This window comes from Athene cunicularia, assembly GCF_003259725.1.
Source record: "Athene cunicularia isolate RWA chromosome 1 unlocalized genomic scaffold, athCun1 chr1_part2, whole genome shotgun sequence".
Classification (NCBI taxonomy): domain Eukaryota; kingdom Metazoa; phylum Chordata; class Aves; order Strigiformes; family Strigidae; genus Athene; species Athene cunicularia.
This window is the reverse complement of record NW_020799092.1, coordinates 8,137,902-8,158,250: the sequence shown is the minus strand read 5'-3', so window position 1 is coordinate 8,158,250 and position 20,349 is coordinate 8,137,902. Positions and strand designations below refer to the sequence as shown.

Here is a 20,349-nt window from a genome sequence, read left to right as displayed (position 1 = left end):
GGGGGGGGGGGGGGGGTTTGTGGGAGTTTTTTGTTTTCTTTTTTTAAATTTTAATTTCAACACTGTAGTAGACTGAAATGCTGTTGTCCCTAGATATTGAAACAGGAGCTTCTGGTGCCTTAAAAATGACCTCTTTCTCACTCCCAGTACCTGCATCCAAAAGAAAAACTTTAACAAGTTCAGTTTGTGAACAGATTTGAAGAAATCTGGTTATAATTCTTACAGTCAGGTTGGCTGGTCATGTTTTTTCATGGAATCATAGAATTGTTTAGGTTGGAGAAGATCTTTAAGATCATTGAGTCCAACTATTAACCTAACACTTCCAAGTCCTCCACTAAACCATGTGCCTAAGTGCCACATCTACATGTCTTATAAATACCTCCAGAAATGGTGACTCAACCACTTCCCTGGGAAGCCTGTTCCAATACTCGACAACCCTTTTGTTGAAGAAGGTTTTCATAATATCCAGTCTAAACTTCCCCTGCTGCAACTTCTTCCTCTTGTCCTATCACTTGTTGCTTGGGAGAAGAGACCAACACCCACCTCAATACAACCTCCCTTACGGTAGTTGTAGAGAGCGATAAGGTCTCCCTTGAGTCTCCAGGCAAAACAACCCCACTTCTCTCAGCTGGTCTTCATAAGACTTGTGCTCTAGACCCTTCAGCAGGTTTGTTGCTCTTCTTTGGACACGCTCCAGCACCTCAGTGTCTTTCTTGTAGTGAGGGGCCCAAAACTGAACACACTACTTGAGTTGTGGCCTCACCAGTATTGAGTACATGGGTAAGATCACTTCCCTAGTGTGCTGGCCACACTATTTTCTGAAACAAGCCAGGATACCATTGGCCTTCTTGGCCACCTGGGCTCATGTTCAGCCAGCTGTTGACCAATCCCCCAGGTCCTTTTCTGCCAGTCAGCTTTCCATCCACTCTTCCCAAAAACTGTAGCATTGTGTGGGGTTGTTGTGACCCAAGTGCAGGGCCCAGCACTGAGCCTTGTTGAACCTCATACAATTGGCCTTAGCCCATCACTCCAGTCTGTTCAGATCCCTCTGTAGAGCCTCCCTACCCTCAAGCAGATCAACACTCCCACCCAACTTGGTGTTGTCTGCAAACTTCCTGAGGGTGCAATTTATCCTCTTGTCCAGATCAATGATAAAGATATTAAACAGAACTGGCTGCAATACTGAGCCCTGGGGAACACCACTTGTGACCAGCCACCAACTGGATATAGTTCAGGTGCTCCTTGTGTTCTGAGTATGAGGTTCCACTACAATTTGCTTCCTATCAGCCTGAAACTACCTTTTAATAAATAATCAGAAGTCTATTTCATTGAATAAAATATTAAAAAAAAAACAAAAACAAAAACAAAACCAAACCAAACCCAAACCTCTTGTATTAGTATATGAGGATATTAGAGCTATGGTACCCATGTAGTGCATTTTTAATTCATGCTCTTCAAATAAAGACTTAGCATATATTTATGCAGCAAGACAGTAGGAATTTCCATGCTAATCTGTAATGTTGCAATAGCAGATATTTAGGTAGTGGATAATCTACTGGGTAAATTTTCACATGCTTTCTGACCTTTTTGATGCTGGCATTGCCTAGTCTTCTCAAGCAGCAACAGAGATAATTTGGCCCTTGAGATAAAGAAGGAGAGATAAAGTTATTTTTAGAAATTGCTTGCTTTAGTTCTGGCATTTTGTTCCATCCTGACCATCCTCCTCGTAGACTGAAAGGATTAAGTTTATTTATTATGTTTTACCATATCTACTGTGCTGCCTTTTGATATCAGGCAGAGCTGAGGTTTGCCATTCGGTGGCTTTCCAACCAACGCAGGGGCAGCCCTTTGCATTCTGGAGATCACAGATCAGCCACAAATCTTCAGTTTTAATCCTTGTATTTAATTCCTCCCCCCCTTTCACAGTCCTAGTTGTTAGAAACCTCCTTTCTCTCTTAGAGGAAATTTATTTCCTTTGTTTTTCTTTTCTCTTTTTCTCTTTTCCTACAATTGAGATTTCAGAACTGAAATTTCTAAGAAAACTTGAAATGCTGTGAGAAACATTGTCACTTTGGATATAATCTGTACAACTACATAAAATCAGCATGTGTGTCTTCTGTAAATTAAAAAAAAGAGTATTTAGTATTGACATCTTAAGAATTTCTAAATGTTTTGAACTTATTGTTACTTCTGTGTCTGGGAACTACCTGTATTTCCATCCTCTTATTTCTTGATCCTGTGTATTTTATATTGTGGAAAGTGTTGGTAGCATTATGCATATGGAGGCTGAACCCTGTGTTTCAGTCATAGGGAAAAAAGTGTGACATTACAAGCTTGTAGTGGGGTGTTGCCTTGGAGTCTCTATTCTCTGTGACCGTCTCTTCCTTGACGCTGCACTGCAGACTGCCACTGAGAAGGGCATTTTCTCTCCACCACCAATACTCTTGCTTTTCTGTGTCTTCTTGGCAAGAACTGAATTTCCTCTCATCAGACTGGCTGCACAGAGGCAGCTCCTCAGTCCACCTTGAACTTTCTGACTTTCTCATTAACCAGCATGGGTGTTTTAACATGAACTGTCTTTCCCTGAAAACAAATGAAAATGCTTGTTCCAGGACCACACTGCCTATGTTGGGGGGAACAGGGCAGATGTGTGGGAAGAACAGTATTAGCTTAGGAAAAATATTTAGGATATATACATTTTTATTTATGTTCTGTATTTAGGTATGAGAAGGGAAGTTATTTTTTTTCCTCTTCTGCAGTTCTCTCAAGCTCATAAAGCATCTGTTTCTCAGCCTTTATTGCTCTTGCCTGAACTGAGGTTGTTGGTGGCCCTGGTTGCCCTTCAAGGAGGCTTTGTCCTGATAAAGGGACCCATTGAGAGGGCCAAAGGCACACAGGCACAGGCACCCAATGTTCAGTATGCAATTGCTTATCTCCTGGCAACATATTTGTGGAATATGGGTCTTGATACTTATAAAGTAGGTGAACTGCCATTATCTCTGATTTCTCTTTCTGAAAAAGTAATTAATGGAAAAATGGAAAGTGAGAGAGAAAATACTGCCCAATTCGTGGAGCTCTTGTGAACACTTTCATGCCATAGATGCCTCACACACCTCAATCACTTGATCTTGATAAATAAATCAGAAAACTTCATAAGAATGTGTTTTCTCTTGGCATTTTGTTTCTTCATCTCTTCTTTGTTCATCTCTACATCCACATGTGGAGCTGAAGTGGACTCAACATCTTTAAAGCTCAGGGAAGGTTCAGTTCAGGTCTGGGGCACAGCTGGTTTTTACTTTGTTCAGTCATGTTCTCTAGCTAAAGTCCTTCTAACTGAGGAAGGAGGATTGCAGGATGTTGGGGGGTTTAGCCACAGATACAGGGGGAAAACTTGCACTGTTTTTGATCATTTGAAGTTTCCTATCTTTTATGTTACACTTTAGTGGTTTCTTAAAAAGGAAGGTTGTTGATATGTGAAGCCTGTGCTCTGTCAGATATTTAGAGGGCTGAACAGTTCGTTTTCAGAAAGAGTGATAAGATCTCCTGGCAGATGAAAACGAGAATAATTCTGTTCCCTGGTGTATGCCCTTCGCTCCCTCAGCAAATAACTTGGACAAAAATAGTTGATCAAAATAAAGTCTATGGTCTGATCCCATGAACTGAAGATATTTAATTTCTATTCCCATTTTTGCAGTACTGTGCTGTGTAAATGCCTCAGTTCTCCATCTGTGATGGAGATAAATCAATGTTTTTTTCTCACAGAGGTCCTGTGTGAGTTAACAAGTTTGTATGGAAATAAGTGCTTTAGAAGCAGTTGCTACTAAGATTTTTCTGATTTGCAGCTCGTGATAGCAGGGAGACACTCAAAGCTGTCTTAGAGACTCAGACTGACTGTTGAACCTTGTCTCCCGGAAGACCAGGCTGGTTTCCAGGTGTAAGAGGAAAAACAAAGGGCAACATCCAGGCCATGCTGAGTTGACAAAAATGTTGTTAGCATTAAGGGATCAAGATTGTAGCTGTAATCAATACAGATCTAGAGACATCTATTTCATAGTCATAGGACCAGATCTACACAGCTGCTTAGCATTTAGCAGTGCTTTTTTTTGTTTGTTTTGGTAGCTAGAAATGTAAGTACCTTTCCATCTGGACTCTCCTGATTAGCGTAAAGTGATACATACTAGTCTCTACTAAAATAACACTTCTGCTGAATCAAAATAGCATTTTTACACAAGTTGAACGTAAGAAGATGAGAGAAAAATATTTGGGAAAAAGGAACTTAAATTACTGCTTCAGCAGAAAAGGAAGGGGCTGAAGACATGGTAACGAGATTAATAGAAGGGAAAGCTCTTACTTCTGAGGGAGTGCTGAACAGCTGGTCATAAGAGGAGGAAATATTGCTTTTTTGGATCGAGTTTGTTTTAGAACTATATTTCAGCAACATGCAAAGTTAAATTATGCAAGGAATAAAATTCTGGGGAGAAAAGGACCAATGGTGGAGGGGGAAGCAGTTGCTTATATAAAAGAAAGCAAATTTCAGAACTTTCTATTTTGAATAGATGAACCTTTTTGAAACACTTTTTCTTTTTTCTTTCAACCACAGAAATACTAGTTAATTTTGTTTCTGAAAGGCAAGTTAGGTAAAATTACATATTTTCAATTGAAAATTCTTCTGCCAAAGAATATTTCAGCAGCTTTCATCTGACTCAGTTTAAGTGAACCAAAACCAGGGTCCTAAAACAGGGGGGATGGGGCAGCCACATGTGTCTCAAGCCCATTCCTTTGAGGTCAGCCGTTCCAAAACAGGCTTCTTTCCCCTCTGCTGTGCTCTTTCTCGTCCTCACTCTAAAACTCCACCTGGTATATCCGTTTGCACCATGACACCCTTGAATAGTGTATATTCCCTGCATCCTTTACACCATGATAGAGACTGCACCTTTTGTGGGCTCTGGTTTTGCTCTTAGCAGTACTGTGATGATATGGAAATGTGTCTTGGGTGACCATGTGAAATTAAGTGTTGGCAAACAATGTTGCAGGGGAATGTATTTTCTGGTATCCCTCTAAGACAACATATGTAGTTTTATTACTTTAAAAATAAAATCTCAGAAACAAAGCTTTTCAAAGAGTCATACTGGTTTGAAAGACAGTATTTCAAATCATGGAAAATCCTGCAGCCAATGTGAAAAATCAGTTTTCATTTTGACTTCTAGAAATCTCTGCTGAAATTATTCCTGTTAGAGGGGATGAAGCTGACTGTTGATTCCCCCCTGTACAGCACAAGCCCAGTATTCATCTTCCTGGCTTTTGCCTGTTTATATCCAGCATTTCTGCAATCCAGATGGGAAAAAGCATATGTGACAGCGTGTGTGTGTGTGTGTGTGTGTGTGTGTTATTTGGAGCAGCAGATGGGTGCGAATGACAAACTGTTGCCTGTGTAGGCACCTACCTAGAGATTACTCAGAATCCTGCCTCTGTGTGTTGTTGTTCTGTTCCTATGCACCATTATCAGGGCTCCTGCGTCTGAAGTTTTACCTAACTTGACAGGGATCCTGTGCAGGCATCCATATTTCACTGCCTTTCAGTACTGGTGTCCATTCATGATGTGCCTTCCATCTAAGGAAACACTGTCCGTATTATACATTGTATAGGAAGAAAACCAAGGTTGGATTGACTTTATATCCAAACTCCCTAGTAAAGAGAGATGCCACTTCAGTGTCTTTTTGCTCCCCATGTGGGCCTGTTACCCTGCATTTCTTTGTCTTTCCCTTTTCTGCTCTTGCTCTGAATGTGTTCTGCATAAAGAGAAAAGTGATGGAAATTGAAGTTCACTGAGAGAGAAGATGTCAATGTTTCTGTTGTGGTCCTGCACCTATAGCTTTTGACATTCTCACTGCAGGAGCATGCTGTTATCAGCTGACACAGAATTTCACACATTGTCCGACAGCATGACTGCAATGAAAATGATGCCATTTTCAGTGGTGGGGAAATTTATGTCCCAAATGTATTTTTGCATGCATTTCAGCTGCACTGTCACTTAAAATTATAGGACAGGAACTCTAAAATTCATGTGTAACTTGCTTCCTTGAACTGGTCCCTTTTGAGTCAGCAGGGTCACCGATGCTGTGGTTGTGCATGCACATGTACTTGCTAGGTTGGGAATGCAGTTAGCACAGGGTTTGGTGTCTGGCTCATGGCAGTGATTTTTAATCCACAAATTCTGTAACTTCTCTACCTGTTAGTCCTGCCAGCTCTGCTGTAGGTCCTGACTGGGGTACCAAAGGGGAAGCCTCACTCTGCTAGTGCTCCAAACTCTGCTCGTTTCATAAAGACAGTGAAGCACCAAAGCATGGTGCCTGTGGTCCCATATATTTGAGGTAGGTAATCAAACCCTAGTGCTGTCTGGCTGAAACACGTATTCTGCGGCCAGAAATTTTCATGTAAATGTCAGCATGAAATTATCATGGTGAATTTTCTCTGAACGTTGTTTTTTCCTTTATTTTAAACCATGTGGTTACAAGGCTGAGTAGAAAAGATTCCTAGTTTGCTGCTGGATAGACATCTGAGACCCATGTGAGCACCCAGATGAGGACAGTTGGAGGAGATGCGGGAACTGGGCTGCTTGGGGAAGGAGTGGGAGAAATGTGTCATGCTGGAAGATCACTGAACTGATTTAATTAGTTCTGTTTCAGAGGATTCATTTTTGCTCGGGTCACTGCTATGTTCATCTATTTGCTTTTTCCCCCCTTTTAGCAATAGACAAATGCAGGGTGATAATTAATTTGGCAGGTTGATTGAGAATGGGTGGCAGAGAGGGGAGTTTTCCTGGATAAGTGATGAAGCATTGCTGGTTGAGCTTAAAGTGAATAGTCTGAAATAGAAAGTAGTTAGTATAAAATTCCCCCAAGGGTGTGTTTAAACTGAATGTACTTTGAATTTTGACATTGAGGGTTTTTAGTAAGCTACCAGTCTCTATGGTGTAATTTTAGGACATTTCCTAGCTGGAATCTAGCTGTTGAAATGTCAGTGAAATGTCAGTGAAATTCTGCATTGTGAAACCTCAAAACCAGTAAAATGGGTTATTAATGAAAGAAGTAGCTTGTCTATGTGGGTGTCAGGCTGGAACAAGCTTTGGCAGAGTGATGCTCTTTTCTTTTCCAGGTCAACCCTGGAAGCTGAGGCTTCACCTGACCAGATGCAGTGCTGCTTGCATGGTAGGAGAAGGCACTGTGGGTCAGTCTGCTCCATGCACTAGCTTGAGAGAGGCCAAATTCTCAATATCTTAAAATTTTCATTACTGAGTCTCAGCTATCCCTCAGTGGGCTACAAATAAAGCTAATGCATTTCAGGAAAATGAGCTGCTGAGACTGTAAGAAATTATGTTTCTAGCTTTCTGCATCACTGTATTTTAGCCTCACCAGGGGCTGATTCCTGTAATCTCTGTGTTTTGTGTTTCACACCAGGTAGACATTAAATTGCCATATTAAAAAAAAAAAAAAAAAAAAAAAAAAAAAATTTCGTTTTCTGTAAGTGCATATTGTAGCAGAAGAGATCTGCTTTATTCAAACTACTGAATCCCGTTTTTTACAGAATTTCCAGTTTTGGGGGGCAATGGCACTGCAACTCTTATTTAACTTTTCTGACCAAGCAGTTGGGGTTTAGGGGTTTGCTCTCTCACCTTCTAACCCCTTCTGTTTTGTAAGTGGCTCTTTTCTCTGATGAGAGATTCTGAGTTGGCAGCTATGATGAAATGCCATCCTATGCACACGAGGGAAGTGCAACAGGGGCACAATTAAGTCATGCTTGTCCCTACCCCCACCACTGTGGCTCAGTTGTCTTGCGGAGGAGCTACTTCTGAAGGTTAAATGTCTGGTGAAACCTTCATACTTACTCAGTCCTGAGGGTTTTTTTTCTGCTGAGACTTCCAGTAAGGATGTCAGTTTGACAGGATTTTGGTTTTGGGCTTGGGGTTTTTTTCTTGTGAGGTAGACACTTACCACCAGGAATTGAATCGAGAAATTCCTATTTTTGTGCAGACTGCCAGAGAGTGGTCAGATGTTAGATTGCACTTCCTAAACTAATTGGACTAAGTTGTCTTTCATATGACCTTTCTTGTTTCGTGTAAGTATTGTGGGTCATTCACCTAAAATCAGAGCTTGACTGAAAAATTCCGTAAAAATATTCCTACTCTTTCAGTGGATTTTTAATTGCTATGCAAAAAGGCATCCCCTGTATCTTCAAGGAACTCATTTCTTTGGAAGCAGAGACTCTTCTGTGCACTGATAACTAGCCAAAAAGAGCTTGTGTCATCTTTGAGGCTTGTGTTGCTTAATGACAAAAGTGCAAATACCATATGTGAAACTAGAATGTCTGTAAAGATGGAAAGTAAAACAATGAACTAAAGAGAGGATGGTCTTGCTAATGTATATTGCATAGCAAATTTTTTTGTAGAAGTCTTTAGACTCCTTTAAAAAATACATAATAGGCTTCAGATACCTAAATATGCTTTCAGACTATGCTTACTTTGCTGCACTAGCTAGCTAGTTTATCAAACCTGTGCCAGGCTTGGTATTGTGACTGGGGTTCTTAATCCATAGTTAATGATTCCCAATGGAAAAAAAGTAAATAAGCTTTCTGACTTTTTCTAGGAACTTGATTATACCAGAAAAGACTTGACTGTGTAGCTTTGAAGTCCAGGAACTTAATGTGTCTACTTCGAATAACAAGCAAGATTTAAATAGTAATTTTCTTCTTTTTAGAAATCTATTTTTGTTCTTTTCTCAGCTTGCTGTTACATTTTGGAGTCTTGATATTGCTGTGTTTCTTGTGTCGTGGTTTAACCCCAACTGGTAACTAAGCACCACCCAGCCACTTGCTCACTCCTCCCTGGTGGGATGTAGGAGAGAATCAGAAGGGTAAAAGTGAGAATACTCGTGGGTTGAGATAAAGACAGTTTAAAAAACAAAAGCCGCACATGCAAGCAAAGCAAAATAAGGACTTCCCATCGGCAGGCAGGTCTTCAGCCATCCCCAGGAAAGCAGAGCTTCATCACAGTTACTTGGGAAGACAAACATCACAACTCTGAAATTCCCCCCCTCCTCCTTCTTCCCCCCACTTTATATGCTGAGCATGACATCATACACTATGGAATATCCCTTTGGTCAGTGGGGGTCAGTTGTCCCAACTGTGTCCCCTCCCAACTTCTTGTGCACCCCCAGCCTACTTGCTCGTGGGGTGGTATGAGAAAAGGCCTTGACTCTGTGCAAGCATTTGCTCAGCAGTAATTAAAACATCCCTGAATTATCAGCACTGTTTCCTGCACAAAGAGTAGCCTCATTCTAGCTACTTTGAAGCAAATTAACTCTATCTCAGCCAAAACCAGCACACCCTAGCATCCCCATACCAAGGAACATTCTTCTGTAGGTTACTGTCTGTAAACTATGGCCATGACTAATGTGGGAGGATATCAGAGTATCTGTGCACACATTTTTTATCCCACCAGTATGGATATTTTTTTCTAGGGCCTTGGTTTTCATGATCATGCTCAGAATGGGAAAGTGAGTACATAGAAAATTTCTTGTTGAATACTACTCCACCAGATCTACATGCCTATTATTAATCCACCATCTCAGTTTATGGGGATAAGAAATCCATTTATGATCAGTTTAATGTTTTATTCATTTATTCTAGAAATCTTTTACATATTCAGATTAAGATGAGGAAGCCTTTGCTAAAAGAAATCTGCGCATCTGCAAGTAGCTCTTTGTGTAGTATCCATCCTTGGGGATCACTGAAGAATGAGTTTCTTGTCTCTTTTTTTTTAAAAAAAAAAACCAAACCAAAACCAAAAACAAAAACAAAAAAGAAACCCAAACACCCTCCCCAAAAAATAAATTCAACCCTTTTCTATATTTTGCTACAGCTCTGCCTCCAAAACCCATTGTTTAAAATCCTGGTTTATGTGCAATAGATTAATAGGGACCTGAAAAATTCCTTAGTAGGACTGAAAATAATAGAAACCTGTATGGATTTGTTTTATTACTGTCATCTGTTTAAGTAGTTGTGACAAAAATTTATAAAATCCAGATACAGGGTGTGGAGGATATTCCCCTGCCTTTTCTTTTTCCTACCTATGTTTGGGGTTTTTTTAATTTCAGACTACCTTCACACTTTCTAAACTTAAATGTCCTCATTTCAAGGTCACATGGAGCAAGGGGCATGACAGTTGTCCACAAACTCACTGCTGCCAGTTTGCTGTGTCATACATCTTCGTCCCTACTACTCTCGTGCAAGGGAGCCAGGATCCCCGAAGAAGTCAGATTCAGTTTATTGTCTGGAAATACTCTAAAAGGTCATATGCTGCCATGAGAAAAGTCCTTAAAAATGTGGTCTTTCTCTTGCCGTCTTGCCCAGTGCCAGATATAATCTCATTCCTTTTATTCCTTTGGAGCTGAGTCCCTGGTTAAGTCCTCAGGATGGTTTCTTCATCGTGCCTGTGGGACAGTGGCTGCTGGTGCCTTTCACGTTATCCTCCTGTGCCGCAATGCCCGTTCACCTCCCTTCAGCCTTACCTCACCCTATTTTCTCCCTTCCCTTCTGCCACAGTAGCTCAGTTTCATGTTCACTGTCTCAGCAGAGTATCTGCCTGATACATGTGTTTTTTCCCCTGTTTTATGTAGTCTCTGGTGGTGCTGTGGTTCGTTGCTTGACCTGTCAGCCAGGTTAAGAGGGCTGTAGGGATCTAGGAGGCAGCTCACTCACAGGAGCTTCCAGCTTCACCAGGGTACCAGCTTCAGAGGGCTTAACTCCATCCCTGCACAAGGCTTATCCTTCAGGGAAGCCATTCACTGCAGCTCCTCTCCAGACCCATCATTCTACCTTGCTGCCCCTACCCCCAGTTCAAAGCAGTGCCAAGTTTTAAAGCATTTCTACCTGTGCCTTGGTTTAAAAATCTTATCTCTGCTTCCAGCTGTTGTCCAACAGTCCACAAACCTTTGAAACTAGTTATTTGATTAGGAAGCACCTGAAAGGCTCTTACACACCCCCACCTCACCCCTCCCCCACTGGATTTATACCTTTAGTTAGTTTATTTTAGGGGGGGTGGGGGGTGTTTTGGTTTTTAACCAGTCTCAGAATGGGGGCTGACCTTGATGATTTACAGGTCTCCAACACACTGGGAGCATTTAGGTGGAGAGTTTCCTCCCCACTAATTGCACAGCCAGAGGCCACGATGGGGCAAGAGTGCAACTTACCTATCTGGCTGAACAGCACAGCTCTGACATCTCATGCTTTAGGCTGACCCTGGGAGTTGGCAAGTGATTGTGGAAAAGGGATTGTTTTTCCAAATATTGGAGCACTTTGCTGTCTGTGTGTCATAGCCGACACATGCCTGTGTATGATCACGCTCACCACACAGCAAGGAAGACATCTCTGAGGCTTCAGTTGCCCACATAGCAAGCTGCAGCTGTGCCATTCGATGGAGAAGGTGGTCAGCACAGCCATGCAGTTGCTCCCCATTACTTAATCAGGATCTGGCAGTGCTGAATCTCAGCAGCTACAGCCCACTTAGCTGCTTCAGCTGATGGTGTCCACACTGAAACTGCACTCCCCAAGTCAGTCGAGTTTATCTGGATTACCATGAAAATGCATGGTCTATCAAAGAGAAGGTATCCTACTCAAAATAGCATGTGCAAAAAAAACCCTGTTAGTTTCTGTATGACCTGACTCCTGCATATTTGTTAAAATAAATATTTCTTCTAATATGCAATCAATAAAATAATTTGTGCTTTTTTGTTACTGAAAAAGAAGTTTATTGGGAACATTTTGTGCTTACATACTGGTAACAAACAGTTTCTTTTTACCAGTGGAAATATGATCCTGACTGAAGCATAGCTAATACCCATTCAGTCAGAGAATATGTATCATACTGTGCCCCATTCAGCACAAGCTGTAAGGAGGCAGTGTCAGAGAACTCAACAGTGAGACACTATTCCCCATCCTCAACATGCCCATTCAACAAAATCTCTTCCAAAGAGGGAAGATGTTATGCTCATGTTTAAACACAGACTCTGCTATTTTGGCAAGGGTTGAAACTGGGTGCGAGCCAGATTGGATGCTCCTATCTAGCTCTACTGGACATTGATTCCTATTTATATAAGCAACTCTTAAAACTGCTGGCTACCACCCAGCCAAAACTTCTCAGAATCTCATTGGTAATTAATTCGTGCCGCTACTAAATGCTCTGAATCCTTGCAGGAGTGGCAAAAAGGCATTTTTACAGGTTCTCAGCTGTCTGGGGGAGCTCAGGGTATCCTATTCCTGTATTGCAGCCAATTCAAAAGAGAAAATTGCATGTTAAGTGTTTGGCTCCCGATCACAGATGGGGCAGAGGAGCAATCTCTCTATCATACCTGTGCTTTGCTTTATGCTCACTGTAATGGAAATGCAGTGTCCAGCCATGGTCTGTGATCTTTAACGTCCAAGGGAAGAAGAGAGTGAGTTGAGGCAAGATCCTGAAATGTACATTTGGACTATGTGATCCTGCTTCAGTCTCTTTGAATCCCATTTACTAGCTTTGGCGAGTTAGAGCTGATTTAGCTCACCTTTGTCATCACCATCTAATTATTTTTATAACTGCAAAAGTATTGTGTATGTCTAAATGCATACCTAAATAAAATTCCATAGTAGTAGACTATAATCTGAATTGAATTAGCATAGTCTCTGAATTGATTTAAAGCCTTTTATTAGACACTAAGTATAACTGTTTCATTGATCCTCTTAAGCAGTTAACATGAAAAGATCTGCTCATTCCCTCTAATGAAACTGTGCTGAGTGTTGCATTTGCTTAAATAGAAAACCACTGTGATTTCAAAATGCTGTTGCATTGTGCTGCTGAGTACTCTCTCCCCTTCCTAACAGTATACATGGGACTCCTCATATTCTTTCCCACTTTCTTTCCCACTTTCTCATATTTTTTCCCACTTGTGCCCAGTTGTGGATGTCCTTATAATAAGATTATGCCTCTTTTATTTCTGTGACTTGTTTTTTTTGGGTTGGATGTTTTGGGTTTTTTCAGCCATAGCATAGTTAGCAGTATTGCTGGTTCAAGGGTGCCAAAATCAAAAAACTAGGCCAGAAAAGATGATTTAAGGGAAAACCAAGACCTAGCTAAAAAGGTTTGAATTGTCATTCTTTACTTTCTGTCTTTTTATTTATTTATTTTGATCTGTTATGGTATGCGTGGGTCATATTTTCCTGCAGTTCTCTAATACTAAGGAGGCTTAGAATTATGGTTTATGAATTTTAATGAAAGTTGAGATTATTATGCAATCATATTCTGGGGCTTTAATTAAATCACCAAATAGGAGAAGAACTGCATTTAGACAAGTGAGATCTGAAGATGCCAATTTTGAAATGCCTTTATTCTACTTTGGCATGGTTATCTCTGATGCAAACAGTCCCTTATACAATTTCTTACTCCTTTGCAGGTATCATTGCATTAGTGAACATCTGGTTTACATTTAAAATTTGGTTTTACAACCACAAAGCCATATTATAGTGTTTATAACAAAACCCTGCTTTTTAGAGCACAGGCTACCACCCTACATGTTCAGAATGAGCTACCCTTGTTTCACTTCTCTCTTTCTCTCTGTGACTGTGATTTTGCTATTAGGGTGTCCTCCATTCCTGCCTCCTTTTCCATTCAGTCCTCACACACAGCTGGGCTCTGGGAAGCTGTTTTCCCTGGAGATGGGTTAGACGGGTTAGTTAGTAGGGTAGAGCGAGCCAGTTGGCTTAAGAAAAGTCTATGTTTTTGTGCATTCTTGAACATGCAAGAATTGTTCTTGTTGCTGAAAGCTACCTTTATCTTTAAGAGTTAATACTGTCAAGAGCTGGGTTTCCAGCACAGTTTTAGATGAAATGTAAAGTAGATACTTTCCTTCTGAGAGAGACTGCAGGCATATAAGCCATGTGGGAGTGTTGAGTTTGATTTTATCCCTCCTTTTCTGCTGCTGGTACACTCAGCTTCAGCAGCCTGGTCAGTAAAAATGATGAAGAAAAGTAATTTCATGGTGTGAGGCTGTTTAACATCACTCTAGACCAAATTGATTCATATTAATTTTTAGCAGAGGTGGTGTGATCTGGAATAAACCCTTCTGTTAGTGATAAACATAAATCCCTCCACTTCCAAATGCATTTTGGTGTCTGTATCTGTTTTCATGCATACAATAACTGAACAATATTTTTTTTTCAGATTTCAGAAGGTTGATTCAGGCTCAGTTGGATTTATGCACACTATGTTTCTAAGTGTTTATGGTTGTTTTGTTGAGATGTTGGTTTTTTTGTTTTTTGTTTGTTTGTTTGTTTGTTTTTTTGTGTGTGTGGTTTTTGTTTTTTTTTTTTTTTCCCAATACTCTTTTCTTCATCTTTTGATTTATACAAAGCTTGTGGAAATTGTGATTTCCAGGTAGCCTGATAGGTCAGGCATACTGGCTGTTTGTCCATCCAGAGAAAATCTTTCCCAGGTTCAGAAGTAATCTAGTCCAGTGTGGCTTGCTGAGCTAAAAGGTGTCTTATGGAGGCAGTCATTCCTCTGTAGGTTGTTGGCCTGGAAGAAGTTCTGTTACAACTGCTCTGTTTATTTGTTTTGTTTTCTGTCTTCTGTCTTAAACCTTGAGGCCCTTTTCTAAGTGTGGTATACTTCTTATTGTTTTCCTCCTTCACTGCTTTTGTTTCTGTGGGCCATTGCAGATAGGCCACCATTCTAGCATGAGATGAAAACTGTTTTCTAGATTGTGAGGGAGAAATACATTTTTAAAGCCAAGTAAGATTTAAAGGTTATAAAAAAGGGAGGTAATGGTTGGCTTCAGAGGGTCATGAATTTTGCTAGCATGCTTGAAAACTGTCTATAATTGGCAAAGTCTCTTACTGTCCTAGAACTCTTCCTTTTCTTCCTCATGCTCAGCATTTTACCAGGTCATAACCACAGGGTTAACTCAGAGCATCCTGGCATAGTAGGTGACATACAAAGAGATAAGAATTACATTGAAATTCTTTTACTCTAGGGGGAGTGGATCTATCAGCAAAAATACAAACAAGGCTGATTCCACAAAGGCACGTTTGTAGAGAAATTAGATGAAATTCAGGTTGTGTAATTTGCTATGAGGAGTTAGCAGCTTGCTAATAAAACAGTGCCAGAATAAGCAAGGGGTCAATTCACTTGTTCAAATGAGTTTATGACTGGTTGCTTCATTGGTGAGTTTGACCTCTCTTCCATAAGTGATTTTGGTAGTTAGATGCTGAGAAATGAAGCAAGGATGAGTTGTTATAGGCTCCAGACTAATTTTTCGCTGTAATGTTAGCCACTACTGTAACATCCAGCAGGAGCACCCCAGGTTTGCCAACTCCTGGTAGAGGACAAGGGCTAGAGATGGGTGACCTGGGCCTAAAGGCACCTGCAAGCTGTGGAGGAGGAGGGGCAGCAGATCAAGGCCTGGCTGTGGGCTGGGGAAGCACAGTAGAGCAGTCTGGGGGCTAAAAAACTGTGTGGAGATGTGAAGCACCAGGCAGTAACTGGGGAGCAGGGTGGGAAAACTGTGTCTGAAGAAGAATGAATGTTCAAGAGGACTTGAGCTGGCCTTGAGGATTGGTGGTGCTCACAAGTAACCACCCCTGCCACACATCAGTCTGATTTCCTGGGACTGTCTGGACTGGGAGCATCCCTATGCTTGGTATACGTCCTCTAATGGGACTGGTAACTCCAAGCTTGACTCTTAACTGCATTGCTTGGTGGCACTAGTAAAGCAGCCCTTTGCTTTTCAGTAAGCTGTGGATTCAGTGAGGATAGGAGCATGAAAAGCCTGGCAGTGGGATCTCATGCTACACTTGGTTTTGAAGGTGTGGTATGTGCTGCCAAATGACTATAGAGCTTGGAGAACCAAAGTGACTACAGCCAGGCCTGTAAAATTCATCCTTTTTTCTTAACTGTGAAATAACAGGCATACTTTATGTGCCAATTTTACTGGTAGGAAGTTGTAGGTAAAGATATCCTTTATCATGCTGGGAATTACAGGTGGTCAGACTCATGCTAAATTAATTTTTCTTTAGCCAAGTAAATTAAGAAAGCAGGCACCACTTTCCCACAAGGCATAGGGGCTGAGGAGTTAAAACTGAAGGGCTTTTCTTGATCCAGAGTGGCAGGAGCCAGGGAGGAAGCACAGGTATGTGGGTTTTGGCAGAGGTTCTGTGAAGTACATAACCTTTGGTAGATGCATCTCATGGTAGCTTTTCATGCCGGTTATTTACTGTGAGACCAGCTTTCATAAACATCAAAGCTTGGTTTCATACAGTAATGTGCAAACATAAGAGTATGGAGAAACAAACAAAGAAACCTGGCACAGCCAGTGTTTCCACCAACAGTATGTGGAAAAAGGAAATAATTACAGTAAAACAAGGGAGTCAGTCGTGAGGCTGTATTAGGTAAAGAAATGGTGTGACATTTCTGATCTTTGATGCCTATCTGCATGTGTGGTTTGTCTCCAGTTATGAGGGTAGGTAATTATGTTATAATTTAAAAAAAAATGAAGGAGCCCTTGGAGAAGTAAAGCATAATTAGGAATAGTTGATGGAGAAGATAAATATTTCATATGAGATGTATGTGGTTTTCCTCACTTTTTGAAGTAGTTTTAATATCTTGTCCTGGGATGAGTGTTTCAAAAGCACGTTTTGCAATAAGCATAGGTTGTAAATCTTGTTGCCTACCTCTGACCTGGGAGAAGACGTTTCCTTTGGGAAAGAATGGTGGAGAAAAAAAAGAGCAAGAAAATGTTCATGACTGTAAGTCATTACGTGGCACATTAACCCTCCTATCTTTCCTTTACATATTTTTATATTTACATTAAGCTATGCTCATATGAGTAAGGAAAAGCATTACACAGAAGAGATCCTTGAGTAGCTATTAAAAAAGCCAGCTCCCAGTCTGGAACACACACTGGCCAAGCGCTCAGAGGCAGGATTAGCAGCAGCAGCTGCTTCACCGGATCTGTGCCTGGGCACTCCCTGGTGCTTTCCAGGATTTTTTAGGCAGGTGTGAGGATAGCTTTATTGTCAACAGTTCACATTTGCCCATAATCTTTGGATATATAAAGTAGTAAAAAGTCTGCTGGTTATTCTTGTCTTTTTTTTGTCCTCCACCATGACATACATGGAAGGAGCTGCTGTGTGCAAATTATATGTTGCTTAAAGAAAGAGAGTGAGTGCCTGTGTTAGCATGCAGTTATGAAGTACAGTAGAAAAAAGATGGGACAAGACAAATTATTTTTTCTGGAGTCCATCTGTGCCTTCAATGTCTGACCACATTTCTCACAGCACAATCTCCTGTAGGGGTTGCACAGAGGATTTGAGAGCTGAATTTGGGCTATAATTAATGCTGGCCCTCTCTTCAACTTGAGGATCTGTATACCATCACAAATCTTAATTTCCACAAGAACCCATCATCTCTGAACTCTCTTTGTCTTTGTTTTCCTCTGCAATGTAATGACCACAACCTGTTTTCCTTTAGAGGGTGTACCTTTACTTTTTTATTATAATGAGAACAATTCAGTGGTGAGACAGAAGTAAAGCTGTCGCTAACTTTCATGCCTGGGAGTCCCCATCCCTGGAGGTGTTTAAGAGTCGGGTCCTCATAGCACTTAGGGATATGGTGTAGTTGGGAACTGTCATTGTTAGGTTAATGGTTGGACTAGATGATCTTCAGGGTCTTTTCTAACCTAGATGATTCTGTGATTGCTATTTAATCAAACGTCCTCTGGCTATCAGCTTTATTTTGACAGGTCGGTATTAAACATTTGGCTAAAGCTTAATCTATGGCAGTGGGAATTGTATTGGCATGAGTGGTGTCATGATGCTAGGTGTGTTTTGGCTCTGAATGTAAAGGTCCAAAGTTATAGTAACAACTCCCAAGTCTTCTCACCCTCATTACAACACTAAAAACTGTGTGAAATAAATCATAAAAGCAAACCTGTTTTCCAAAGAAAATGTATAATGGATATAAAAGCATTAATGTTTCAATTAAAGTTAATGAGTGTAATGTCTCACTTAACTGTGCTTTTCTTTGTTTTTCAGCTTGTGGGGCATTCTGAATGGGAACACAAACGAGGACCCAGAGGCTCACAGGTCAGTTGCTCAATATTTTGTGTTTGGTTTTGACTTTTTGTAAGTTTGAGGTATTCAAACAAGTTTTCCATCTGAGCTTGTCAAAGTTGTTAATTTTGTTAATATTTACAGTATTGAATCAATGGAAAAAAGCATAAAACCATGACAGCTTCCATTAATATAATTTTTGAGCTGTAATCCATACAGTTAATCCAGACAGAATTGAGTCACACAACAGAAAGTTTCTTTCAGTAGCAGAAAGGTGGATTAGATGTACTGAGAAAACATTTCTTATTCAGCTGTTTCCATCAGGAATGCAATTTCAAACAATGTATGTATGTTTGTTTCGTGGTGTTTTTTTGTAAACCTGACAAACTTGTAAAACTTGGATGGCCTTCTCACCTTGTTCAATAATAAAGGAATTAGTGGTGTTAGAGCTGTGTGAGTAGGTGTAGGAAAGCCATGTGTAGCTACTGGTTTGCTCATGACATATCATTGAAAGGAAGTTATGCTGGCAGTGATAATGGCATCATGCTGATACATTTTTACATTACTTATAGAATTACAGTTGCTGCAAATGAGACATTGCTACCAATATTGACGTTCAGGAATTTTCCTGCTTGGGTAAAGTAGTCTTTCCCATCTGGTGTTGAAATTATATTAATACATTATTAGGGCTCCAGTATTATGGAATTGCTTTTCCTTCAAGTGAAGGACTTGTATATGAATGTGAACATCTATGTCTAAATCTATAATAAACAGGCTCTGCTGCTGTGAAGCTACATGTTTGCAACTTGGTTCCTAGACTAACCTTCATAATGCCCCTTGCAAAAATCACTAGAATACCTATTTTTATAATGAGAATATATCATATGTTAACCAGGAAGCTGCTACTTATTTTAATAGACAAGATTTACTATTTTTAATGAAAAATTAATTTACTAAGTTTTGCTTTTTTGCTCTTATTGTTGCAGAAATATACTTTTTTTTTTTTCCTGAAATTTTCTAAGCTTCTGTCTTGCATCTCATTTCAAAACTGTCTTAAAATTTGCAGGAAATTCAGTCATTAGCAGTTTAAGATGGGTTGCAGATCTTATTTTATCAGGTGACAGTCTATCATTTCAAAAAGATTAAAAAAAACAGAAAGCAAGCTAGTTTTCAGTGGAAACGGAAGAATTTTAGAAATCAGGGAAATCCTATCCAGGGAAGTGAGACCTGTTCAGTATATAATTTCTCCTCCCTCATCTGATGTGCTAGTTGATCACGTCATGTTCCTCTGGTCCAAGGAGTGGTAGGTAAACTGGCCTCCTCTAAACTACTGTTGAGGAATGCAGTCACTTGAAATACCCTTGACTTGACTTAGACCTCAAAGTTTTCTAGCATTATTGCAAATCTTCATCTAATTTTTGCATGCATATGAAAATATGAGTAGTCTTTTGTATGCTCTGAACCATGCCCTACAGTCTGAACGCTTTGCCTTATGGCAGCCAAATATTGAGAGACTGCAGACTGGTGTGCAGATGAAGTCTGCACTATTATTGCATCAAGTCCTATCTAAGTGCTCATGCCTGATACATCCTGTTAGCTGAGTGTTTCCATGCTTGAAGGGTTTTTTGTTGTAGGCTAGACATTTTTTAAGGTTTATAGCTTGCTAATAAGAAACACTCATGAAAAGTATTTAGGTGGCAGGTAAGTGGTGTCAATCTGGTCCAAACATTTTAAATTAAAAGGTAAGATGGATCAAGTTGGCTATCAAAAATGCATCTTGCTGCAGGAAATTGGACTTGGGCTGTTTAATAGATCCCTTTTGAGTTTTCTGAAAAAGTGAAGTCAGGATGAAATAGTTGCCAAAGAATTTTTTAATTATTTTTTTCTCATGAGGGTATGGTTTCTTCCAAGGAGGCTTCCAGAGAAATTAATATATTTCCTGGTTTCTCTACTTCGCTCCTTCCTGAGAATAAGGAAGGCTTGCATGGCATGGCCTAATTTCAGAGGAAGAGGTCTCATGGTCATAAACTCAGTTGCTGCAAATTCCCGTCTACTTGGAGTGTAGGTAAAACCATTTGTTGGGTACTGTTAAGGAAGATTGTACTTGGGCAAGAGGAGATAAGTGGTTGCTAAATATATAGGTGAAGTTCTCTGGGTTTCAGTAGAGACTGCAAAGAAGATAATTGTAAGATAACTCTATATATATAAATTCTA

The 20,349-nt window shown here is 40.3% G+C and overlaps 1 protein-coding gene across 1 annotated transcript in view; it reads left to right on the top strand.

Annotated features, from left to right (window-relative positions):
* The first annotated feature begins 10,212 nt into the window (after positions 1-10,212).
* The window catches only part of PDE3A (phosphodiesterase 3A), a 107,775-nt gene continuing 97,638 nt past the window's right edge, over positions 10,213-20,349 (top strand). The window contains exons 1-2 of the mRNA XM_026863425.1: positions 10,213-10,308; positions 18,118-18,168. Of these exons, the coding sequence (XP_026719226.1) occupies positions 10,213-10,308; positions 18,118-18,168 (147 nt within the window). The remainder of the gene's footprint in view (positions 10,309-18,117; positions 18,169-20,349) is intronic.